Source organism: Colossoma macropomum, unplaced genomic scaffold (assembly GCF_904425465.1).
Source record: "Colossoma macropomum unplaced genomic scaffold, Colossoma_macropomum, whole genome shotgun sequence".
Taxonomy (NCBI): Eukaryota; Metazoa; Chordata; class Actinopteri; order Characiformes; family Serrasalmidae; genus Colossoma; species Colossoma macropomum.
In genome coordinates this window covers 33,066,743-33,094,631 of record NW_023494790.1, presented here as the reverse complement: position 1 = coordinate 33,094,631, position 27,889 = coordinate 33,066,743, and the positions used below count along the sequence as shown (strand labels likewise).

General features: G+C 38.3%; 1 protein-coding gene across 9 annotated transcripts in view; it reads right to left on the bottom strand.

The window, feature by feature from the left end:
- scn4aa (sodium channel, voltage-gated, type IV, alpha, a) overlaps positions 1–27,121 on the bottom strand; it is a 46,704-nt gene extending 19,583 nt beyond the window's left edge. For 2 of the 9 annotated variants that reach the window (XM_036573130.1, XM_036573136.1), the window contains exons 1-11: positions 26,981–27,121; positions 10,366–10,666; positions 10,097–10,215; positions 8,704–8,793; positions 8,065–8,193; positions 6,875–6,966; positions 4,301–4,540; positions 4,126–4,189; positions 3,259–3,400; positions 2,754–2,954; positions 879–1,025 (exon numbers count right to left, since the gene is read on the bottom strand). In XM_036573130.1, coding sequence (XP_036429023.1) covers positions 879–1,025; positions 2,754–2,954; positions 3,259–3,400; positions 4,126–4,189; positions 4,301–4,540; positions 6,875–6,966; positions 8,065–8,193; positions 8,704–8,793; positions 10,097–10,215; positions 10,366–10,617 — 1,476 coding nt within the window. In that variant the 5' untranslated portion in view covers positions 10,618–10,666; positions 26,981–27,121. Of the gene's footprint in view, positions 1–878; positions 1,026–2,748; positions 2,955–3,258; positions 3,401–4,125; positions 4,190–4,300; positions 4,541–6,874; positions 6,967–8,064; positions 8,194–8,703; positions 8,794–10,096; positions 10,216–10,365; positions 10,667–19,064; positions 19,308–19,342; positions 19,543–26,980 lie in introns of those variants that run through there. The other 7 variants (XM_036573132.1, XM_036573133.1, XM_036573135.1 and 4 more) reach the window with 7 other exon arrangements.
- Positions 27,122–27,889: the final 768 nt, after the last annotated feature.

Sequence of the window (27,889 nt, the reverse complement as noted above, 5' to 3'; positions counted from 1 at the left end):
CACACATCTAAGGACAAACATCGCTCTTTAGAAATTAACTACAGCATCCAATCATCAATGAATAGCACACTGTTACAAATTAAACATTACTGGATTATAGACTACAGTATGACCAGTAAGACAGAAAAAGGGCATGTGTAATTTGTAACATTTGTCTGCGGAACTGTGCAACATTTGGATGCAGGCAGATTTTTCTTGTAATACTGGGCTGATATATACATTTAACCAAATTAAAAAGACATTTTTATACGCTGCTTAGTTTAAATTACAACATAATGTTCATATATTAATCTGTGTTCTGTTATCTTTTTCTATCCATAAATCTACACACAGGGCTTTCTTGTTATTTTGTAACCCAAGTGAAAAATATGTGAAAAAGTGCAAATATGACGGAAGAAATACAGAATAATCCTAAATTCTCAGTACCAGAAACTTACTTTACTTCACTGACAATATGAATAAAGCTGGGAGCATTACATTAATTTCACAAATGCACTGAACCATCCTGATGTCAGAAATTCTTCAATACAAATAAACAGTAGCAATGTCAGTAGGAAATCAAATCAAATCAGTGGGTTGCAGGTGCCATGTAGAGGCAACACCTTTTAAGCTATATTCATTTATTTTCTTTACTTGGTGCCAATATTTAATGCTATCTGCATAGCCAAAGTATCGCATTTTTAAAAAGTTTGCCCTCTGTACGTTTATCTCGTATTGATCTTGTTGGTCTTGTTGCCTTTCAAACTTGTAAAAAATTACGGAAAATAATTTCCCAAAATAATAAAATAAAAATGTCCCAAAAATCATTACTAAGATTATTAAAGCTGAACTTCTAGTTAATCACACACTAGATGCAGGTAACAAAAGCCAAGCTTTACCGCTTTCATAGAAGGAGCTCTGACGATCAGACGTGGGATGACCCTGCCATTACAGTCCTTTATGACATCGTCCCCATCGTCAGCCATTTCTGACCCCTGGCTTTGAGTTGTCTGACTGGCCAAAGATGCCTTACTACCAGCTTGCAACTGAAAACAAGCAAAAATGAGCCAATGACAACTCTTTAGTTTGACAGAGCGATCGACTTACAATAAAGATGTCCAACATTATCTAGATCCTCCTGGCACAGGTGTTGAACTAGACACATACAGCTTGTATAATCTAAACCATCTAAACCATCAGTCAATAAAACGGGAGGCTCTGGAGCAGCTGCTCATGAGCCTCAGGTCACCACGCCTGTTGCCAAGCATGGGTAAGAGGGGTATAAACCCCCCAGCGTTGGGCTGTGGAACAGTGGAACTGTGTGCTCTGGAGTGATGGAGCTCCATCCAGTGACTCTGGTATGAGTTGGCGTGATCCAGAACTGACCATCCAACATCAGTACCTGACCTCACTAGTGCTCAATCAAATCCTCACAGCAATGTTCCAACACCTAGTGTAAAACCTTTCCAGAAGACTAGAGGCTGTTACTGCAGCAAAGATGGAAAAAGTTTGTAATAAAAGCCTTGATTTTAAGAAATGCTGTATGGGCTGGTGTCTACAAACCTTTGGACATATAGTGTATATAGTGCATATACAAACTTCACACTGCGTAGTTATTCTCTCTGCAAAAGGCACCAACATCTTCGTACTACAGAGCACTGAAAAGTTTAAAAAGTATTGGTGCCTGTTTTTATATTCTGCAATCCCGTAAAAGATTATTAGAAGACTGGCTCACTGATGCACAGACAGCGAAGAGACAGCATGTACAACTATGTCACATGGTGGCAGAGGTACAAGTTATGTAGTAAAAGTAAGGCCCAATCCCATTTCCCCTCTTGTTCCTACCACGTAGCCCTAACCCTTCTGTTTTGTGCGTTCACACCTAGGGGACAGGATGTCCCGACTGTTGTTGAAATCGAGGGGTAGGGTGAAGTGTTATGGCTATATGGCCCTCCAAACGGAGGTTTTTCATAGGCACACTTCAAATGAAGACCAAAGACCAAAGACAGCGACCAAAGAAACCCACAAATCGGAGTATTTTCTCTGTTAAAAAATTACGATAACCAATGTATTATACTTATCTTCAATGTCGTTTCAATGCATTATGGACCTTTTCTTCATAACAAGCATAAAAAATCGCTAGTAGCGTGCTTGGTCGCTTGGTAGCTAGCTAGCTAAATGAACTTTACCCTCCTCTGCTATTACTGCAGACTGGCAGGGTCATCCACAGAGCACCGCTAGTAGCCTGTAAATGAAGTAATGTGCTTTTTTATTTGAGGGTCCCATTTCATAGGGGAAGATTTCAACCATTACCCCTTCTAACTCAGTTCCAAGGCACAAGGTAACACTCGAAAACCATGGGTAGAGGTTTAAATTTGGGCTTAAGTTAAAGTTAGATGACAACAGCCCCTTGTGCAGTAATTAAAAAAGTAAAACGAGCAAAAAAGTCAAGGATGTCATTTGGAGGGGGTAAATGTCACAGAGCAATAACCACGTAGGCTAATAAGGCCCTTTTTAGCGTGTAAGCTCCTTGGATTAGGTAAGCAAACTGACTGTAGAGTTTTTTTCCTCCATTGCAAGACTGTAGTGGTTGTGTTTATCAGATTAATAAATGAGCGTCTACATGTCTTCCTTATCGCAACTAAAAATGAAGTACAGTTTATATATTTCGTTTTGGTACTGAATTCAAAATAAAAATCAAAATAAAAAAGTATCAAAATATTTTAAACGATTCCCAGCCCTACCTCTGACCTCTGGCATTGTAGTCACCTGACCTGTTGCTCTTGGTTCCTGAGTTGCTCCATCAGTCTCTGAAACTCTTCCTCTTTCTCCCGGGCCTCAGCCAGTGTGGCCTCGTTCTGTTCATCATATGCCATGGCAACTACAGCCAGGATCAGGTTGATGAGATAGAAGGATCCCAGGAATATGACCACCACAAAGAAGATCATGTAGGTCTTCCCAGCAGCACGCAGAGTCTAAGAAAAGGCGTGGGGAATGAGGAGGTTACGCCAACAGAGCCACAATAACGTCAGAGCTAAGAACAGCACTGGTTAATAACTGCTTAAACTGACTAGTAATTGCCAGATGACCGCAAGTCTTTTACATGTTAAATGAACATGAAAGTAGTCTTTCACGAAATATCAAAATCTTCGTATCAAATCGTTGTATTCTATAACACATCTGTAAGCACAAAATAAAGTGATTTACATCTTCACATGCAGAATTAGTCTTACAAAAAAAGAAAACTGACAGATTCATTGTTTCAAATGATTTACCCACCAGCTGAAAGAGGTTCTCCCAGTAGTCCTGAGTCATGAGCCTAAAGAGGGCAAGAAAGGCCCAGCCGAAGGAGTCGTAGCTGGTGTAGCCGTAGTTTGGGTTCCTCCCAGCTTTCATACATGTGTAACCTTCTGGGCACTTTCTGTCAAAACAGCAGCTATGACAAATCATAGCACTGGACTTTGATCTAACCTTAACCACTGTTCATTATCCTTCCTTTCCTGTACATTAGAGCTGCAGTGTGTAAGATTTAGGTAGTGCTATTAGCAGAAATGGAATATAGTATACAAAACAATGTTTTCATTAGTGTATAATCATATTATAAATAAGCGTCATTATCCTTCCTTTCCTGTACATTAAAGCTGCAGTGTGTAAGATTTAGGTAGCGCTATTAGCAGAAACGGAATATAGGATACAAAACCATGTTTTCATTAGTGTATAATCATATAATATGAATCTTGTTGTATTTTGTTAGCTTAGAATGAGCGCTTCATATTCACATAGGGAACGGGTCCACCAGAGGCCGCTATATTGTGCCACTGTGTTTCTACAGTAGCCCAGAACAGACAAAACCACTGGCTCTAGAAGTTGAAGCGGCAGCTTGTGTTTGGTGGCGCTATAGCACCGGTTGGAAGGCATAGAAAGAAGAAGAATCAGTGGTTGCTGCCAGTGCTGGCTAACCATTTCGTGTTGTGAGAAGTTTAAGAATGCAAATTTTGACAAATGGAGGATCATACTTATAATTTAGCCCAAGAAAAGGCAAAGGAGGGTGAATCCTTACCTCACCTCACTGCTAGATGCCACTAAATCTTATAAACTGCACCTTTAAATGAGGAATTTATATCATAAACTGGATGGTAAACATACCCAGCATCAGAACTGTTGCCGCATAGTAAGGCATCCAGGCTGCCATCAAGAAAGTACTGGTTTTCTGAAAAACAGGTGTATATAAATACAGCACATAATACACAATACACTGTGCAGCAAAAAAGCATCAGATGGAACAATTTCAATAACCAAACAGTTCTGAACCTGAAGTCACCTTCATTTTCGACGTATTCTTTGAAGTCAAAAGTGCTGTTGACAAAAGTCGTGTTGTAGGCAAGGGTGGAGTCCACCGTGCTGTTGGAGATGGGCCACCGTATGCACTTATGGCGCAGGTTCCCCATGAACAGCTGCAGGCCAATGAGGGCGAATACGGCAAGGGCAAAGACGGTCAGAATCATCACATCCACCATCTTCTTAACCGACTGGATCAGAGCTCCAACAATAGTCTTCAGACCTGAGAAGAAGAGAGTGAAACTGTAAAAATGAGAGAACTGGGAAAACTAGGGGAGCACAGCTTAAAGCAGGTCAAATGTCACACAGATTTTTTATGTAGTTAAACAGGTCCAAGTAGGACATACTTTTGGTCATCTTTTGATCAGCCCCTCAGTCTGTTAAAAATAAATCTTTGGTGGAACCTAAAAACAGTGGGTGATTGAAACAATGTTTACATTTTCATTTGTAGCTTAGGTGTGTAGGACACTTGTTTTGAAGAAATTCCTCAAATATTTTAAAAGTGATTCAGCAAAGAACTATATATAAGGTTGCGCCCCACACTGTAAAACATAGTAAGTGCACTAACTTCATCTTTTTTTTGGTTTGCTTATTTGCTGAAATTACTACAACCCAAAAAAAGTTGGGAAAATGTAAATAAAAAGAGATTGCAATGTCATTTATATATATTTAGTTGAAAATACTACAATGACAACATTTCAAATCCTGAATTTGATGCCAGCTACGTGTTTCAAAAAAGTTTAACAAATGTACAAGTGTTTGGGAACTCAGAAGCCCAGTTGCTACAGGTTTAAAAGTGAAATGTTTTCCCATTCTTGCTTGATTTCAGCTGCTCAACATTTTGGGATCTCCTTTGTGGTTTTTTTTTTTTCATAATGCGGCAAAAGTTTTCAGTGGATGACAGGTCTGGACTGCAAGCAGCACCTGGACTATTTTACAGTGGAGACATGCTGTTGTAATACATGCAGAATGTGGGTTGGCATTGTCTTGCTGAAAAATGCAAGGCCTTCCCTGAATGAGACGTTGTCTGGATGGCAGCATATGTTCACAAAACCTGTATATATCGTTCAGCTTTAAGGATGCCTTTACACATGTGCAAGTCACCCACGGCATGTGCACTAATGCACCCCTATACCATCACGGATGCCGGCCTTTGAACTCTGCTGATTTCCAAAAATAAATTCAAATTTTGATTTGTCAGACAAAAGTAAATTTTTCCACTTCGCCTCAGTCCATCTTAACTGAGCTTGGGCCCAGAGAAGGCGGTGGTGTTTCTGGATCCTGTTTATATATGGTTTCTTTTTTGTATCATAGAGATGTAACCTGCATTTGTGGACAGAGCCCATGTAGTGATTTCTGCTCGTGTCTGTTTTTAATACAGTGCTGCCTGAGGGCCCAAAGATAATGGCCAGCCAATACTGGTTTCCAGCCTTGCATACAGAGATTTCTCTGGATTCTCTGCATTTTGTAATTATGTTATGTAGCATGGATAATGAAGTTCTTTGCTAATTTACGTTATTCTTGAATTGTTAAACTATTTGTCCATGCATTTTTGTATCCAATCACGTTACTCAGCTGTTGCCAATTAACCGAGTTATTTTTGAGATCTTGCCCCCGTCCCAACTTCTTTGAAACGTGTTGCTGGCAATAATTCAAAATGGACAAACATTTTTCAAAAAACAACAACATTTCTCAATTTCAACATTTGATATGTTGTCTTTGTAGTATTTTCAATTAAATAGAGGTATAAATTACATTGGATTCCATTTTCATTTATATTTGCTATGATGCCAGCTTTTTTGTAAATGGGTTTAAAATATAAATCTAGTAACACATACTATTTTTATATAGTCCTTAGATACTAAATTAAATCTAGTTCAGTTAATTTGGATATGTCCTACACTCTTTCCCCCAAGACACTTCCTAGTACTTAGTAGTGGTTTTGTTGGTCACTGATGACTGACGCTTATATTTCCAATTTATAAATATCTCATCAAGGTGGTATCTCTTTGCAAAATGTTATTTTTCTGTCAGAATGAGACAAAAATGAGAGCATGCTCTCTTTTACATGTTGTTGTCATTCTCGCCATGATTGTGTTTTGTGTTTAGGTTTATCAGTTCAACCTGGAGCCATCAATACTAACTGCATGAAGCTATTAGAGTACTCAGAAATGAGCGTGTCTAGTCTCATCTATGCCATTTACTCATTATTGTATGAAACAGTCCATTTAATATAATGGAGTAGTTTTAATTGATGCCCATATATTACACAGAGAAGAGTATTTGATTAAAGTTACAAAAAATTACAAATTAAGCAGAACTTGTAAAAGTAGAGCACTGCCAGCTCAGTGGAAACCATTTAAAATTATCTGAAAATTAGAAAGTAAATATAACTCGTATATCTGGTTATTTAAGCTTGAACTTGTTAAGTAACTTATTAAATAAGTAGTACATTTAATTCTTAAGTACTTATGCAATTTTTTAAGTCAACCAATTTAAGTTTACAGTGCATCCTCCCATACTTTACATATTAGAGAACTGAAACGCAGGAACCTACCAGGAATAACAGTGATTGTTTTGAGAGCTCTGAGTACACGGAAGGTCCTAAGTGCTGACACATTGCCAAGATCAACAAACTCTGTGATGTACCTAGAAGCAGAAGACATAAAGACTTGCTGAAATGAAACACACTGATGAGATGCAGCTCAAACACATGAATAATGAAAGACATTAACAAGCATCATAGCCTGGAATTCCTGGTTAATTCCTGTCCAACAAAACAGCACTTTCCCCTGCTAAGATGGGAAATGAGGTATTCTGGTGGATGCTTGGAACACATGCATGTTTGGGCAGCGGAGCGCTATAAAGAAATATGTGTGTCTACAAAAGGATCCAGACACTATTTCCAATTGGTGAATTCAGCTACTGTATGGTGCATCCATTGTTGCTGAACCCACAGGCGTTTGATTGCACATCAGATCTCCATACGAAAGCACTGACCATTAGAATGAGACACCCTGAACAACCGCACAATAACTTAAGGTCACCATGCCGAATGATAAGCATCGGCTAGTGGGTTAAAAGCCCACCAGTGAAGCTGTGGAGCAGTGGAACTGTGTTCTCCAGATTGATGGAGCTCCATCAACTACCTTTGGGATGAGCTGGAGTGATCCAGAACTGATCATCCAACATCAGTTACCTGACCTCACTGATGCTATTGTGGGTGAATGCAATCAAATCCTCACAGCAATGTTCCAACATCTAGTGTAAAGTCTTCCAAGGAAAATAGACTCCCTATTATTGAGTTAGCAAGAGCAGGCAAACTACAATTTACAGCTCAAAAGTGTGTTGTTTTGATCTTGGTATTTTCCTTACTGGCTACTCTGCTGCTCTGAAATGGAGTCGTTGCTGGTGTAAATGATACGTTTTAATGGGTGCTATATTTAGACCTGTCCACCGCCTCAGCCAAATGGCAGTGTTAGCTGACTGTCATGGAGAAGGTGCCTGAATAGTATAACTACCTATTAAGCATAAGGAGTATCGCTTACGCAAACAGCACAAAAGACCAGACCTGAATTCCCGAGAGAAATCAAATCATTTCCAAGCATACCATGTGAGGTGAGAGCACTATGAACTACAGCTAACACAGAGCTCACATACGTTGCCTGTCTTTAATTAGATTAAGAAAACTGATACAGACTCAGGTTGAAAACTGTGGGAAGCCCCCAGAGCGACTGTAATACTCACGCCATGCTGATCACCATGAAATCCAGCCAATTCCATGGATCACGAAGGAATGTAAAACTTCTAATACAGAAACCTCTCGATATCACTTTGACTGTCGCTTCGAAGGTATATATACCGGTAAAAACATATCTAGAAACAAATGGAAATATAACATTATTAGGAAAGATGTTATCAGTGGAAACAGAAGTCTGATAATTAATAAAAAAATGGAAAAAATAAAAACACAGTAAGCTGTCAAATACACTTTATGATCTGTAGAGTAACCGCATTTATCAAAAATTAAATTTGCACAATTTTAGTTCACCGAAAATTGCATAGATTAGATTTTTTATTTGAACTAGTGTTTTAAGGATGAATAAATTATTTAATAATTTTCTGACCAGGGCTGCCCAATGCTGATGCTGGAGATCTGCCACCCTGGACAGTTCAGATGCCTGGCTCTAATATGCAGATGCTCCTGAAGGCCTTCATTACCTGGATCAGGTGTGTTGGATTAGGGGTGGAGCTTAACTCTGCAGGGTGCCAGATCTCCAGGATCAGGATTGGGCACCACGTATTAGACTATGAGGCAATGATGAAGACTATGCCTGTCATTTGTCTTGTAGTGTAGTGAAAGATGAATAAATAAGCAGTACTTACTCCACAGTTTTACTCCAGCTAGGAGGGTTACTCATGGTCATGAATACACAGTTGGAGAGAATGGTAATCATGATAAACATGCTAAATAACTTAATAAGGAGTTAAGGTAAAAAACATCATACATGTAATAAATGCATACATGCAAAATCATAATCTTACAAAAAAGCTTATATCAATAAAACACACCCTCACCTTGTAATGACACCCACTGTCCACTTCCTGCCTTATACCGTAGCCCTTCTGCTACACAGTTAATCAGCCCCCCTCTACCCCATTCATCACTGGTCAGTTTCTGACCACTAGCTCATCTGCTACACAGTTAATCAGCCCCCCTCTACCCCATTCATCACTGGTCAGTTTCTGACCACTAGCTCATCTACTACACAGTTAATCAGCCCCCTCTACCCCATTTATCAATGGTCAAATTCTGACCACCAGCCCATTTGCTACACAGTTAACCAGCCACTCTCTGCCCCATTTACTGGTTAGTTTCTGACCACTAGCCCATCTGTTGCATGGTTAATCAGCCCCCCTCTACCCCATTCCTCACTGGTTAGTTTCTGACCACTAACCCATCTGCTACACAGTTAATCAGCCCCACTCTACCCCATTCATCACTGGTTAGTTTCTGACCACTAACCCATCTGCTACACAGTTAATCAGCCCCACTCTACCCCATTCATCACTGGTCAGTTTCTGACCACTAGCTCATCTGCTACACAGTTAATCAGCTCACCTCTCCCCCTCTCAACACTGGTTAGTTTCTGACCACTAGCTCATCTGCCACACAGTTAATCAGCTCACCTCTCCCCCTCTCAACACTGGTTAGTTTCTGACCACTAGCTCATCTGCCACACAGTTAATCAGCTCACCTCTCCCCCTCTCAACACTGGTTAGTTTCTGACCACTAGCTCATCTGCTACACAGTTAATCAGCTCCCCTCTATCCCATTCATCACTGGTTAGTTTCTGACCCCTAGCCCATCTGCTACACAGTTAATCAGCTCCCCTGTACTCCATTCATCACTGGTCAGTTTCTGACCACTAACCCATCTGCTACACAGTTAATCAGCCCCTCTCTACCCCATTCAACACTGGTTAGTTTCTGACCACAGGGCTGCTGCTGTCCAGATATTATTTGGGAGGTGGTCCATTCTCACCTCGTATGAGTGTATTGGACACAGCGGTGTCAGTTTCACTGCTAGTTTGCCACTGAAAAAATCAGCAGCTCTATGGCCAGAAACTGACCACTGATGAAGGGCTAACATCAACAGATGGGCTACACTAGAAAGGTAGAGCTACAAACAGGGGATTTCTGAGCATGTGTAAGCACGTTTAAAACGAAAACAACATTCAAAGACGCTGTTTCTGAACAAGTAATGCAAAAAGGATATGAATGTATGAGAATTTTAATGGCTCCTCTTCTGACGGGGTTAAATGGGCTGAGAATGTAGCAGGCTGGTTCTGCGTTGAACCTGTAGATTGTGTTTCCTTTGCTAATTACAATAAACGTCTGAAAAACGACAACACATTAAAGTAAATAAAAGCAGACTGGCAGAAGATTTAAAAGAGGACGCTTGTAGTGAGTTGCACATTAAATTCAGTTTAATTCAGTGTACAAACTGTCTTCACATGCGGAATATAAGTGAACATCAAGACTGACTTTCTGTGCTTTGTAGAAGGGGTCTATGTCCTCTAGGGGTGTGTTGAGCAGGTCATCTGGTGGGTCTCCATAGATCATAGGCAGATTCTTCCCTGCCTCCAGGTCACTGCTAGGTGCCTCTGGCTCTGGCTCCGCTCCCTCTACGTGCTTTCCGCTTTTCCTCTCCTTGATGAGCCTCTCGATCTCCGCCAGTGACTCTGGGGTGAAGCGCCGGAACGCTTCGTTGCCTGTGGGAGGGACCAGGCTAGCCATCTTCGCATCGCGAAGAGAGACCACCTCACCGGGGAATCTCTATCCTGAGCTGCACAGAGCGGGACAAAGAGTGATTTGCCAGCACATCATAAACATGACAATACATGAGATTAAGGGGAAAGTAAACAGACGTGCAGTGTATTTTGGTAGGATGGAATACATAAAATAGAGCTTCGGATATTTATGCTAATGCAATATGTATAACTGTATACTGATATTTTAGAAACAAGCAAGACAAACTGATCCTTGACCTGGCAAGCAATCAATACATGTGGGTAACAAAGCAAACGTTACATGGAAACATTTTTACTTCAAGTAGAGCACAAAGGGAGACAGAGTATACGTCCAAACGTACCCCAAGACCCTTCTGATTAGCAATTTTAAATTCTTTACGGCACCCCTATTTCTGAGAGTCTCTAGGCCTGGCCAGAAATATTCAAATACTCAAGTACACATCTCGTTGCTATTCGTTCCTCTATTTCTCTATTTACTATGTTGTATTTAGCATTTGGTTGTCTTTTTTAAGCCCCCAAAAAATAACCAAGCTTGAAAAGAATTTAATCAGAGAAGTCCTTTAAATAGCAGTTATGGTTAATATTTACATTATCACAAAACCACTTAAAATGTCTGTGCTGCTGTTTAATATGGTCATTTTGGGCTTTCCCACCTCACTGACATTGACCTTCTCTATGAAATGTACTCATTAAAGTCTTTTAATAACTTCATAAATACACCGGGCCTCATTCACCAACCATTCTTATTAGGAAGAAATTTCTTCTTAAAACTCACACAGTTTTCACTGAAGATCAAGTCAAGATTCTGACATTTGTCTTATTTGGGATTTGTTCTCAGGTAAGAACAATTTAGCGGTTTAAGAATGTCATGAATCTTAAGAAAAAAATTGCACAATGTTATTTGGTTCATTTGTAAGCCATTTAATGTTAAAAGAATATTTTTTTCCTATTATTTTTTTTATTTAACAAAAAAAGTCGCTTAATCTGTCCCACATTTTATGCAAACCTGTTACCCAAACCAGCCCCAACAAAAGGCAGCATTCCATTGATTATGATATATCCAAGAATTTATATCATTTTGTTGTTTACTGCAAAAAGACCATCAGACAAGCAGGTATTCTCACTTTATTTTCAATTTACACAGAAAAAATTAATTTGGCTGCACGAGTGAAGCACTCAAGCAATCCCTATTACCAAAATTACTGTTAGGAAAAAAAAAAGAATAAACATAATTTTTTTTTTGATGTATGTAAACAATAAGGTTATTAGTGGTTAGCATGCAACATGTGCACTCTGTCAAGCAAACCATTCCTGAATGCTGCTTACTTGAGGCTAAATTCATGACCCTGCTAAATAAGTTGTTAAATAAAAATAAAATGAAAATGGCTTGAAATAAATATTTTAACAAAAACATTTTAAAACAATTTTAACTTTCCCTTCTGCTCTATGTTGTATACTTTATGTTTTTTACTGCATTAATATCAGGGAATATGACCTCTGTGTTTAGCCCCGTTACTCACTTCAACTCTGTTATTCAGCCATTTATGGTGAAAACAGCTCATAGTCTGTGATTTGACAGCCTGAGTTGGGAAAATAACACTGACAACATCTGAATTAATTACTTTGCATAAAATGAACTCTATTCATGGAAAGCGCCATCATGAATTCTAGCCAGACATCCACGTCATCTTGCCGCAGATCCTTTACAATTAAACAGTTTTACAGCAGGTTTAAAACCTGGCGGCACAAACAGCAGATTTGATTATTGTAAGAAAATCACCCTAACAAGTTTTTACCGCCGTATCAGAGAACAGTGTTCCACATGCCTTTAGTACAGTGCAGGAGCCAACTACTACACCAAGAAGATCACCACACTTTAGTAAATTAATACTGTAAATATAGTTTAGACTGCCTTAGAAAGTGGGAGCGTGTGGTTTGATTGGATTCCTACACCAGCAGCTTATGTTTTGATTGATGTAAGATATGTGTGTACCTGAGTTGAGTTAAAGTGATCCAGAACTGACCATCCAACATCAGTACCTAACCTCGCTCATGCTCTAATGCAATCAAAACTTCACAGCAATGTTCAAACATTTAGTGTGAAGTTTTCCTAAAAGAGGAAGTCGATATTGCAACAAAGGGGAAGAACTTCTGTATAAGCATGAGTTAATTTCATGAGAAACGCTGGATGAATAAGCGTCTACAAACGTCTGGACATAAAATGTGTAAATAAAAGTTGGCAAGCTTACAGGAGGTTGCTGACACCCAGCTAGGTGTTAAATTCCCTGTCCTATTCTTTTCATTATTAGACACCAAATGTGAAACCTTAACCTTTGCTAATATATTTAAGTAAATATTTAGCTTAAAACATCCAGAGACAGAGTTTCACACAGCAGGGTTAGAATATAATAAACATAAATTAGCAATGTTCCTGTTGCCAACTATTTTTTTTGTATTTTTTGTTTTGAAAGAAAAGTCCAATAAATCCTTACAATTAAAGTAAATAGTATGTTACCTTTCTGTCTGCAGTCAGACTAAACTCGGTGACTCTAACTGATGATAAAACTTCTCTCAAAGAAGCAATGTTGCACTGCTGCATTAAGGTCCATATTTATCCTATTCAGTTATACTTGTATTAGGCCAGAGTAGCTTAATATGTTTCACATAATTAAATGTGCTTTGTGCATTTTTAATAGTGCTGCACTATTAAAGAAAAATTATTATCTTCAGATCATCTTCAGAAAGATAGTAAACTATCTATAAAATTCAAGTAAACAGACCAATAATAATAATAATAATAATAATACTAATAATAAATTATATGACAATAATTTCATACAATTATAATATAATAAAACCATGACTATAATGATAACTATAATATATTAATATTGTAATATATTTTAACATGATTAAGAAATCATTTTAAACTACATTACATTCATTACAAATCTTTTTTTTTTTTTTCTGTGGGTACAATACACTGTTAATCATCACTGCAATATCGGTCCATGCAAAACTAACGCAGCAAAATGCTGCAATATGCAAATAAGCATCAAATTACTCAATCACCACTAATCACATTTTTTGTGTGTGTGCTGTGAGCATCCTGACCAAGTCTCAGAGTTTTGCAAGTTTTAATGAATCCAGGTACTCAAGTGGTCTAACATACATGACTAATTCAGGTCCAGATAATACAGGCCAAACTTTAATCACGTTACAGCTACACTGTTAGAAATAAAGGGTCTGTTCAGGTACATTTTTCGTTTATCCAGGTACAAACAATGTAAATGTTCCCCTTAAAAGTTACAAACAATAGTTTTAAGGCCCAGCTGTGAACCTTAAATAAGTTTTTCCAGGTGAAAAGTTTGTATTTGTACCTTTTCATAACCGAATGTTTTAAAACAGAACAGTAAAATAAAAAGCCTGGAGACGAGACGAGACGGGGTGTGTGGAGTCAGTACAGCTTAGAAAATATCATTTCAATGGATTATGGTACAGTTATGTTCCCTGACTACAGATACTGAGATCTACCACTGAGGGTACCACCGCAGTGACAAGAGGGGCAGTGCCCCAGTGACAGTTTCATACCTGTATTTCTGAGGGTGCAGGTATGCATCCATAGGAGAATTTTTGGCCGATACCGATATCCAATACTTTTCACTCACTAATGTATTTGTTATACATTACAAGGCATATCACAGTCCCAACACGTTACAATACAATCAAAGTACAATCACACTGTGGCATAGTGTGTAGTCTTATTTTTAACTAATTATTAGCAAAAAGCTAACTGCAATTTAGATTCAGAGACATAATCAGCGGGTCTGATTGTAAGTTCTTATCAGGCAATAATGTTAAAGTACCTGACATCTATTTCAGCCTAAAAATGGCATCACCTTAGTGCACAAACTTTTTGTCTTGGGGGACCAAACTGCAATGTTTGAGCAGGGTGGTGACTAAAAAGACAAAAAAATATATATAAATAAAAAAGGTAGATACATTTCAAACTGAGAATTTATGGTACAATATTTCATTACATTTTGTTACTAAAATGCTTAAGGGTGCAGTGTGTAAGATTTAGGGGGCAGAAATGGAATATAGTATATAAAACCATGCTTTTATTAGTGTATAATTACCTGTAACTACGAATCGCTGTGTTTTCGATAGCTTATAATGAGCCCTTCGTATCTACATAGGGAGCAGGTCCTCTTCTAACAGAGGCCGCCATGTCACGCTGCCATGTTTCTACAGTAGCCCAGAATGGACAAACCAAAAGGGTTAATATTTAATATTTAGCACAAGAAAAAGCAAATGAGGTTACATCCACTCTGTCAAAGAAGTAAAAACATGAAGTAACAAAATGAAATCGGGGCAGGCGATGGCAGAAAACCTGACAGCCACCATAGATTTTACTACACACTTGGAAAGGGAGGGTGAGGGAGGGGCATTCAGTCAGTTGCAATCTGCAGCCTCACCACTAGATGCCACTAAATCATACACACTGCAACTTTAAATATATTTAAAATACAATTTTAAATGGAAAGAAATTAAGAAATTATACAGCGTATTAGAATATTTCCTCTCTCAGTGGGGGAGGGGGTGGGGATAGGGTAACTTTCTGGCAGGTCAACTCAAATATCTTCACAGACCAACTTTGGCCGAGTCATTTTTGAAGGGAAAATGGGACTTTCTATGTATACATATCAGTTGCTTTGCTGAAATGCATTTAATTTATTTGAAAGGGGGCGGTTGGTTATACCAGGCCTGCAACATGATGAAAGGAGAAAAAGAACTAGAAAACAATAGATAGACATGCAAATGTCCAACTGGCCAAGGCAGTGCTTAGTGATGGGGCTGAGAGAGTACCAACCATGTTAATACAGACAATTATGATCTTGGCAGCATAAACAGTATGTGTCACAGCTCGACTCAGCAATAGGATTGAACACTTAAAGCCACAAATTGATGAATGAACAATGCCTAGTTTACAGTCAACAGCTACTTTGGTGTTTTTTAGTATATTAGAATAGGCAAACAACTCATTACCAAAGCCATAATAAATTTAAAAAAACAATTATCATCATAATAACATATAGGGTTTAAATACAATACCAGAAAGTGTTTGTGTTAAGTGTTACAATAATAACACAGTAACAACATTACCACTGTGATGTCAACGGCCCTGACCAGAGATATAATTTTTAAATTAGGACGGTGTCCAAAATTTTGCTGCTTCATTTTGTCCAGTCTAGGCCCACAGTCTGCACAGGACTAATGCTATATTTTAACTTGTAGCAATATGAATAACAGCTATAAAATGTAGGCTAGGCCAGTGAAAGGCCCTGTCACTAAAGCAATAGAAGGGTATATGCAGTATAAAGAGTTTCCAAAATTCAAGGGAATTGTTCTACTTTTCACACAAATTGTTATATTTTGATATGATTACAGAATTTGTAATGAAATACTTTGTACTAAATTAGAAAATAATGCAAAGCAGAAGCATTTATGCTAGTGGTCTCAGATGTTTGGACCTCATTGTACTTAAATTAATTACTTTAATAATATTACTTATATTAATCTTATCAAATCAGGACTTTGTCTGTTATATGTACATCAAGGAAATGTGGAGCAGTTCCGATTTGCTGGTTTAAAACAAGAAGCATTGTGGGAGTGTTTGCGAAAAGCACCAAATGCACTCACGAGACTCACTGCAAAGGAAGTGATCAGTTCACAAAGGGGAAAATGTTTCTTTAAGCTCAGTAGGATAAAAATTTTAAAATAAATTATTTAAGCTCTAGACATTTGACATAATTGATATTTAACAGTACTGCAGAACTATTCGGCATCACTATGTGGTCAAAACATAAAGTGCTAATTTTATGGGCCAAATCAAGCCTATGGACTCATTCAACTGTTCTTAAGAAGAAATTTCTTCGTAAAACCCACTTACACAGTTTTTATGAAGATTCTGACGTTCGCCAGTGTTTTCTTATTTGAGATTTGTTATTAGGTAAAAACAGAATCTAGAAAACACTCAAGAGCACAAAGGTGAGAACAGTTCTGCAGTTTAAGAAGATGTCATGAATCCGACGTAGACTGTTTCCTAGAACCTTTCTCAAGAACACATTTAATAAAAAATGAGACCTATTATTATTAGAGTCCAATTTTAGAATATAAACAAATATGTAATCTATTGGGATATTCAGAAAAGACTTTTCAGCTATTTTTTTAAAAAATAATACACCCTACCCCTATTAAGCAGTTCATTAGGTGGTAAGGCCATACAAAGTCGTAAAAATTGAGGCTTGTCTTGCTTGTCCTTCTTCTAAGACACACACTACAATCAAAACTCTTCACTCCAGTCCCTGAGCACTGAGACCAATATAAAAGTGTCAAGACAGTGATGAATTGCGAGGGCGGGCCGAAGGCAGGCTTAGGCGCTAAAGCAGTACACTTTCCCACAGTACGAATGAGATTCTGACATTACTCCTGTACATCAGATTACTTATTAGCTTAACAGACACAGCCATCCAGGCCAACTCACATAGCTAACATATACACGTCCCCCTCTACGGGTTCTCTATACACCAGCAACCTACGAGGCCCCTCAAAGCTAGAGAAGCTGAGCTTACGTGGCAGGCTGCCAATGTGCTGAAGTGCTTTGTGTTAGCTATGTGTTAAACACGAATGTAGCCGATGCTAACTGCTTAAACCAGTGGTCACCCACCCTGGTCTTGGAGATACACTTTCCTGCAGAGTCTATTTCCAACCACTATCTACTCCAGCTAATTAACTTCTTCTGAACTCCTTGGTTGGCTGGACCAGTGTTAGGTAAGAGGGGCAAGCATGTTAGATGCAGGTTGGAACTAAACCCTGCAGGAAGGTAGATCTCTAGGAGGAGGTTTGGTGACCACTGGATTAAACAGTGTTTTCAAGCAGGATCATTATTTTTGCACACTGTATCTAAATGCTATCCTTTTCCTGACAAAAACAGCCATTCCAACCCTGAGCTAGGTCGACCTGTTAAGGGCTCAAACTATTTTTGGGAGAAAGATATCAGTTCTTTAAATGCTTTGAACAAAGCTACCAGGTAGCATGTTGTTTCGCATCTCTTTAGATGGCTGCACCTCATTTGGTAGGTCTACATGTACAGTCTAATGGGCCAATATATCGCTGTTGTCGGAACCAGACTTTTTTCAAAGTCATTTTGGGTCAGTTTTTTAGTCCATTCTTACGTCAAAAACTGAAAAACATCAAAAATGGAGATACGAGGTTTTGTTCCGACAACAGCGATATGCAAGAACAGAAAGTATGTTTGAAAAAGGAAACACGGTAACACTTTATTTAGAGTGGTCCTTTGTAGATGATTAATAAACTTATCTGATATCTGTAATTAATGGACATATTAAGCCCTGTCACTGTACACATTTTAATTATCTCTGAAATGGTCATTTGCTGACGAAGCTGCTGTGAAGTACAACAGAATCAGAAAATCCTTCCCGGACAGGGCTTTTATTCTGACATGCCACTTTTTTTTTTGACAATTTACAGCGTTTTGCAGGGAAACATTTAATGTTTGCGCATTTTCATCTTGTTTCACCTCCTTAAAAAAAAAGTTTGCCTGTAATGCGATCATGTATAACTATTTCCTGCATTCAGTTTCATTTTTAAAAGCATAAAGTGAGAATTTATTGTGCTGCATGATTCAGAGTGACACTCTTATGACTGTGTTTAAGTAACGGCATCATTAGTGCGCTGGTCACATTTACCCAGTACCCGAAGAGCACTTCACTCAGACGAGGCTGGCTTAGGGTCACATACTGTGTCTTACAGAGATTCTAATCTCTGAAATAACCCCAAAGAATATTAGGAATGAAACCTTGATAGGCTCAATGGTTTGTTTAAATCCAGATTAAAAACATATTTATTTAGGCTTGCATATGCATAGATGTAATGTGGCTCATTTTCTCCTGAAAAAAAAAAAAGTGACATATTGTGTATAGTGAAAACTTCTTGAGAATTCATGATATTATTTTTTTTGTCTATTTGCCTACTATTTCAAGCGTAGTAGTGAAAAGTGCTATATAACTAAATATTATTATATTTATTACTATCATTATTATTATTGTTATTATTGTTGTAACACACATAATTATAAGCACTAATACCAATCCAGTGTATCGGATCAGTGCATCTCTAGCTTTTGCTGAGACAGTCAGTGTTGAAGACATTACATTCAGTCAGTGGCAGTTGCAAGCATCCATGTACATGACCTGGGATCTGGGGTCCTAAAGCACACATACCCATCCACACACCCAGAAGGATTCAGTGTTTCTTTGGGGGGAGCCGGGAGAGTGAAGTGCAGACACACGCTCTGTCATACTCTTATACACACAAACCCCACAGCACACACACGCCACACATACGCACCTACAGACAGATATGGTAGCTGCCCAGCTGCTGTGGGCCATCACGGTTCGGCGTCGAGTTACAGAAGCGCGATGACTCCGCTCATTCCAGCCTTCCTCAGCCTTCCCTCTCTGCTTCACATCACACCGATAAACAGGTCAGCATGCCAACTCCACTCGCCAATACACCACACACGCCCAACAGTGCACTATGCCTCACACAAAGGTATGGGCAAGGCCATCAACCTACCAGCTGAACCTCCTGTCTCCACCGCTGAGTAACAATAAAAAAAAGCCTACCGGCTTTGGCTCGACTCCCATTCTATCCTCCACATCACTGCCAACTCAGAACCCCGCCTGCTCGCCCCTCAATCCGTCTCCCGTCGTCGTTTCAGAACCGCGTGCCAAGCATGAAGGATACTCTCTGCCATTTTCCCACCACTATTAGACTTCACCATGCCATTCTGGGTGGGCCTGTTAAGAAGGCATCCAGGTTCACTTCACAGGACAGGACAGGACAGGAACACCTCCCCCTTCTTGAATTTTAAGAGCCTCTGCTGGGTCAGGGGCCCCATTTTCATGGCACGCCTTAAAATACACCTCCTGAAACTGGGTTAATACCTACTGGGGCTAATTAGAGATATTTCCTGCTTGCATTATGTCAGTCTATCCATCAAATCAGGATCTCAACAAAAGAGAACAGCCATAATTTTTAAGGGACCTTCCTAATCTAATGGTGGAAAGGGCTAGAAGATCATCATCACAGACATTTGCCCAAAAATAAGTAAACAACACAGAACATTAATAATTATGCTTAAGATATGCCTTTGCCCGTCATATATTGACCAATTTGTGAGTGAAAACCTCAGAACTTTGTCAACACTGGAGATGCTGCCGTCTCATTCACAGGAAAGATGAAGTCAGTGATACAGCCTGATGACATGCTAGCATTTATAGCTGCACTGGTTCGTACCACAAAAATACGTGTGGCCAGACAGAAACCATTATGTTGTTGGTGTCAAACTATTAGACCTACAATTTCAAGCATAACAGTGCTCAAGCACTAGCATGAGGTCTAATTGAGATGTACTATTTAGGATGCTCCTGTTTCAGAAGAGGAGACAACTGCACTGACAATGCAACAGGAGAGTGGAGAAGGGAATAAATGGAGACATAGAGCTGACACTATCTGTCTTCCGAAAACACCCTATGTGTTGATCTATGTGTCAATAAAGGTCAGCATTCTACTCTGACATGAAACATTCCACTGCTGATGTGGTAACAGAGACTGAAATGTGAGCTTTGATGCAGCTATCCAGAAACTGTTGCTCAGTTTAGGGTTTTTAGGGCAAGGTCAGTTTCCACACTTACACTTTTTGAGCTCAATGGCACTTTTAGCTGCACTTAAAATTTTGATGTACAGACAGGACTCCAAGCTCCTTTAATGCTGGACTATATATTATCTGTACGCATATATCTGTATCGGTGTCACACACTGACTTCTTGTTATGGCAATTTTCCACCGCATGGTACAGCTCAACTCGACTCGACTCGCTTTAGGTACCAGCTACTTGCTGGTTATCATAGCGAGACTAGATGAAACTGCCGTGAGGTAAAGGAGATAAAAATTGTTCAGAAGAGGCAGCAGGACAAACGACTGAGAGTTTGGGAAATACCACATTAGAGTTCAGAAGACGAGATGATTCTGGTTGCTCAAAGTCAACGCAAGAGGGTACGCTAACCTGGTAGCTAATGTTAGCATATGTGTTTAGGGTAATAGTGACAATTCTCTCTGACCAATCAGTAGTTTTTCCACATCACCTTTTGGTATCGGCTCAGTTTACTTGGAACCTGGATGAAGGCAGGGTGAGAAACACAGTCCTGGGGGACCCCCTAATTTATCTCTTGGACCCCCTCTCAGAACCAAAATCCTGGGGGGGGCCCTGAAATTAAACTTATAATGACATTATGCTCTCCGTTAGACACAAATAGACAATCATATACAAATCCAGAGAAAGGTCATTATTTATCCTACTTCCCAACTGGTTGATAATGGGTGTTAGAAGGTGTTAGTAAAATTCATTATCAGACTGCGAATAATGTTTCGAATCAACCCCTTAAATGGCCAGGGCCCATCGGTGGGCCCAAAGTTCTATTACACACTTGTATAACCTAAGAAGCTATCTTAAAAAAGCTTGAAAGAAAATAGCTCAGCCAGTCTGCATTGAAGTCCCTGTATTTACTGAATAATAAACCTTAGTATATCATAAGCCAGGAGTTTTAAGGGGTTTTAAAGAGCCTCAAACCTGTGAACATTACAAAAATACTATGACAGCATTGAAAGCGACTCTCCTGTCACCATCAGTCCTCTGGTACAACATGACCTCAGCACTGGTTCATCACTTACCCATCTATTTAACCAGTTCAAAGCACTGATACGGGTTACTCTGTAAATGAATGAAATGCAGCGCAGACAATGACATTTACAGCTGTGCTGACATTTTCTCTAAAGGCCATTCTATCTGCTCTCTTCTCTATCTCACCGCCTTCATTTTATATTGCTCTCTGGTCACTGTAGGGCGGGGGTGTCCATAGTCTGACCCCAGGGCCAGATGCAGTCTGCTGAGAGTTTTTAACTGGCCCATGGCTTCTGTTTCAGAGTGCGTTATAAGTGGCCTGCCAGCTAATACTCCACAGTTCTTCCTTTCTCCTGATGGTGGCAGCAGTGGCGTAAAATTATAATGTAATGCGTCACACTGTGGTAACAAAGTTAGCTAAAGTTTAAGAGCCTTTTCCCCTCTGACTGGACCTTCCGCTTCATTTACTGAACCACATTTAGTTGAGACTACAGCCATAAAGCACAAACTTAACACTGAGAACTGGCGATTTTAGCAAGATGGAAATTTGAATACTTTTTGATCAAGAGCCACAGCAAATGCGCGTGCCTCTTATGTCAACAGACTGTAATGAATTCAATATCAACAGACATGAAACAAAACACTGACATTATAATAAATATTCAGGAGAGAGCAGATAAACCAAAGCAACTGCAGCTACTAGGGTCTCACAGCACCAACTTCTTATCAGAGCAAATTCAGTAGTTCAATAAATACTAACCCTTTAAGGCCAAACAAAAATGTAGCTATTTATTTGAGCTGGGCAATATGTAATAAATACATATATTTATTGTGATAAATTACATCAATATAATATGCTTTTCTGAATATATTGTGGACATCAGAACATCAGAGAGCAAAATCAGTCATGTTTAACTGGATTTAGTGAAACACAGTATAACAAATATTTAATAAAAATGACCATGTTCATGGTTTTTGATAGTATTTTTAAAATGTAGCACTGCTAGTCCTTTATTCTGTGTTCCAAAATTACTCTGAATGAGCAGTCCAACAACAAAAAAAGCCTTGTGAATCTTTTACACAGTAATGGGAAACATTATAGCTCACAGAAAGCTCTGATTCTACATGCGGATGTGTTTCACTGACCAGCATGAAAATGCATATGCCATTTTAAGATTCTCAGAATGGATCATTAGCAAGACACTTGGTTTAATTAACTGCTGTACATGGTGGTATTTTTCATATTCTGAAAAATATTTGAATCATTTGTGAAATATTTGAATCATACGTGAATCATATTTCAGCCCACGTTTCACGTATTTTGACATGCTCTGATTTGGCCCTCTTGGAAAAACAGTTTGGACACCCCTGCTGTAGGGAGCTGCCAAAGCCACAGCCCAAATACACAGCATGACGACACAAATATTAATGTAACTCGCCCAGAATGCAAAATCATATGAGAGTGCTGGAAAAACAGTCCACCCTCTGCTTGTTCTTTTATGCACATTAAGAGTTGTATTCAAAACGATGCATGCCGCCCAAATTACGTTTTGTTGATTGTCTGAGTAAAAATAAGATAATCCTCTATAGAGAACACATTTTAATACACTGTTTATTTGCTGAATTAAATGTATTGTAATGTTACGAAAAAAACATAAAACGCAGCCTGCACAAAAGTTAAGACACATTTTATATTTTAGGTTTTCTACTTTTTACAATATGTTAAACTCAAGTTAATAAATAGAAATAAATGGCAAATAAATAGAATAAATAGAAATCATGCTCTAAAATCTGTGGAAATTTAGGATGTGTTAACTTATTTTTACTTTAAAATCATGTGTACTCTGAACGGGGGTATTCAAACTTTTGCATTAGACTGTATATCAGGTCTGTTTTCTATCAGTGAGATTTATAATGTATTAGACCCTGACCGTTATATCGGTTGGCCGATAATATCAACAACCTGTGGGTTAATCAGTATTGGCGGAAATACTAATGATAACGTGTTGATTAGAATTTTGTTTTTCAGGGATTCAAACTTGCTTAACCTGACCTTCTAATCTTACATACTTTTGCTACTTTGGAGCATAACTGGAGTTACTATCAGTGTATTTATATCTGGGAATGCACAATGAATAAGGTATCATATCGATATCAGCAGATTGTTGCTTAAACTTATCAGCATTAAACAGTTTAAGTCCTTCAAAATCAGTAGAACAAAGATTACTGTACATTTAAAATTTTAAATTTTAAATCACCAGAAATAAAATATTATATCAGCTGGAATCATTAATTAAATGAATTTTTATTAGTCCTTCAAAATCAGTAGTAAGACTAGAATTAATATAAAATGTAAAATATCCGAAAAAAAAAAAAAGACATTAGCCAGTATCTTTGGTTATCTGAATATTTATTGGTCCTTCAAATTCAGTAGAACTAAAACTAGTGTAAATGTAAAATTTAAAATCTCTGGAAAAAAATATCATGTCGGCCAGTATCATTGGTCATCTGAATTTTTATCAGTCCATGAAAATCAGTAAAACTAAAATTAATGTAAATGTAAAATTCAAAATTTAAAATCTCTAGAAAAAAAATTCATCCGTCGGCCAGTATCATCCGTTATCTGAATTTTTGTTCATCCTTCAAAACTAAGACTGGTGTAAATTTAAAATCTCTAAAAACAAAATATATCAGTTCGTATCATCGGTTATATGAATATTTATTGGTCCTTCAAAATCAGTAGAACCAAGACTAGTGTAAATTAAAAATGTAAATTTAAATTCTCCAGAAAAAAAAATGTGTGTGTATATAGATACATATATATATACATAAATATATATACATATATATATATATATATATATGTGTGTGTGTGTGTGTGTGTGTGTGTATATATATATGTGTACATATATGTGTATACATATATATATATTATATTAGTCCTTCAAAATCAGTAGAACTAAGACTAGGCTAAATTTTAAATTTAAAATCTCCAGAAAAAAAAATTATATCAAATGGTCTCATTGGTTATCTGAATTTTTATTAGTCCTTCAAAAGTATTGTTACTGACCACAAACTTTTTAAATCGGTCAGGGCCTATTATGTATGACTGCCAAACTACACACAGTGTTTACCACTCCTTCTCATTTATTCCTGGCTTAATAAAATATCCCAGTTTCTGTGGTTATATTTGCTTCACCTCAGTGCAAGTATTATACAATATTTAGAAAGATCAAAATGTTGTACGTCAATCAATGGATTATTATTTTGTTATAGTAAAAACAAATTACAACGTTCATGGCTTGTCAGTGAAATACAACTTGTGTTAGATCTCAACACTGAAATAGCAATTCCTTTCTGAACTTCTATCCAGGATAACTTACAAGTTGGAAACTTCACCCATCCCAACATTAGATCATGTATCAGTGCTTCCCCTATCTAGTTGTCAGATAGAGCTTTAGAAGCTTTGCTAGTAAGGCAAACGATGAGTACTACATAGAGATAGAGAAGATATTGAAACAAAAAAAAATAAATAAATAAATATATATATATATATATATATATATATATATATATATATATATATATCTCATCAAGTGGGTTCATGGCTCCGTTAAGCAACACATAACTCTGTTAATAACATCTTAAATATTAGTGATAGTGTTCTTCTGATGATCTTTCTATTATGTAACAACAGGAAAGCTTCTCTTTTCCATACTGTAAAAACCTCAAAACCACTACGGACAGCGATCTAGGTTCCACATGTTGCTGAGACCCCAGTGCATGTGTATTATACTTGCTTACTAGGTCCTCAAAGTTGCCTTGATGTTTAATATAATACTGGAGGTAATGTGAGCATAATCAAATGGAAACGTAATCAGAGCACTACATACCACAGCATAGCAGTCAAATAGGTCTGTTACTACCGCAAAGCTTAGACAAGGAAAGCCTTCAAGCAATCTCGATATTAGGAGTTTGGGTACGCGATCACTGGGCGATTTCTAAGTTTTATCTCACTTTTTGCCCACATTAGGCAGACAGAGAGAAATAGAGGCTCGTGGAGTGATCACATGGTGTCCCCAGTGAAAGAAATTCAAAACCAACACCTTCTGCGTCCAAGAGCATGTGATGCTCAACACTCTAACACACACTCATACCCAGAGAAGAGGGCGCACACTGCAAAGCCCGTCGCCATGCATTCAAACATGCTATTGCATGACACTATACATGCGTTTAATGGACTGGATCGATGCCAACCTCTTGACAGACTTGAACATCTAATGAAGCCACTACTATGACACAAATGATCTTTGATGAAGGGCTACAGAAAAGGCCAGCAAATCCCTGTGTTTGACCACAGGCCTAACACAATTATCATAAATATTAGGGCTATTTTAAAATGCCACCAAACAGACCGAACAGACAAAATATGGTTTGCATTAAAAAGAATGCTTTATCTTTATCCACTGTACTTACATATATACACACATACAACCAAATGCAATAATTTACAGCGCATGTAAGGACTCTGTTCCACTTCTTTGTGTTACAGTGCACTACAAATCGGTCAGATTACAGACAAGAAGCTGTTCTTGTCACACAGGGGGCTCTGAGTAAGAGGGAGGTGAGGGTTAAGCGCAGCCCGATCTTCGCACGGGTGCCCCAGGACCATCATCCTACACCGCGGATTCAGGCAACGTGGATTAACAGCGGAGGAACGATGTGGTGCAACCGAGCACTTCCAGCATCATCATACAAGCCTTGAAATGAAGACACAAACTATATTTAACCCGAACCCCCCTAGACGATGGGAAAAAGAGCAGGAGTGCAGCTAGGACAGAGAAATGGCCCGGCTGCAACAATGGAAACGCTCTGATACAGTCTGTCTGCTGTGTTTGAGGAGAGTCAGAGGTAATAATAATAATAATAAAGTATGGCATTTGTTTAAGATGCTTGTGAAAAGGAGCTGTGGTACTTTACAAACCTAGCAGTGTGAATTCCTTTCACTAGCCTTTCACTACTCTGGCAAGCAAATTTATACCATTTTAAAGCTTCTCTCAGACATATTTGTGCACAAGCTGTATACAGGAATGATACTGTAATACTGATTTCATTGCAAATGCTATTCTTAGTGGTTGCCATGTATACTTTCATAATCACTAAGCAATTCAGTAAACAGAGAAACCTGTGAAACACTAAAATGAACCCCTTTCCATGCAGGTTAATTTCTGTTTCAGACCAAAGGAGTAAGACGAAGGAGTAAAGCTGGTACTGGTAGCAATATCATCTGATAAACAGCATGGCTTGCAACTGAAAGCAAATCATGAGCTTATAAATATAACTAAACTCAGAGAATTAAGCTGATTAGCAAAACACCAGCAACTTCATATTCAAGCTACTCAAAAAGTTTCAAGTCATTCTCATGCATAGTGCAAATCAGAAACACCTTAAAAAATATGTAAATATGATTAAATACCCATCAAACTGAAAATCTGAGGACCAAGCTAGTGTCCCTTCCATCTTATTTCAAACTGGGTGCATCACAAAAAAGAAAAGGCAAGAGTAGAGCTTTTTTTTTTACCTTGCACACCTGAATAGTATTTCCACAGAACCGTATAGGTCTAGTCCTTTCGGCCTTCTGTAAAGCCCTCCAGCTGAAGTCTTGGGGTCTCGTCTCTCCGAGGCCACAGCGATCTCCCGGACAGCTGTTGCTCTCTCACACTGAGCGTCTTGTATGAAATCTGAGATTAGCTGCAGGTAGGATCATCACTTCAGTAGCTCGCCGGTGGCAGGGTAGTTTTTTTCCCCTCCTGCAGCAAAAGATCTCTTTTAGGGGACATTTTAAAATGGCTTAACATACTAAAACAATGAAACAACAGCAACAGCCGGTTACTGATCATAAACACAGTCTACTGCCAAAAGGATGAACCTGTAATGCAGAGAGAATTTTTTTTACATTTTAGTACATCCAGCCCTCCCGTTATTTTCATATTTACTTCTTATATCTTTTATTCTTGACCCCAGTAATTTAAAGGTCTGATGGGAAGTATATTTTCCCCTACACCCTATGCTATGAGAACTTGCACTGGTGGTTCAGGTACACTCTTAAAGGGGAACTTCACCAGTTTTTCAAAATGAATACATAATTAAATGGTTCAGATGTAAACAAAATCATTCAGAGTGGTTTGGTGTGAAATGCTCCGTTCTAGAGAAACTTTGTCAGTATTGTTCACAGTGTTGGTGATAGGAACCAGACGTCCACCTCTAAAAGCTACCATACAGAAAGTAGTTTTGTGATAAGCCTTAGTTTAATCCATTTGTTTTAATCAATTCATGGAGGAGAGATACACGAAGGGTATTTTAAGGCAAAATACTCCCCAAAGAAAACTGATCATTGTTTTACCATCATCAACATTACATAAAATTATGAAGACATGCATAGATTCACTGATGGTTTGGGATAGTAAATAAAACGGTGGTATTTGCATTG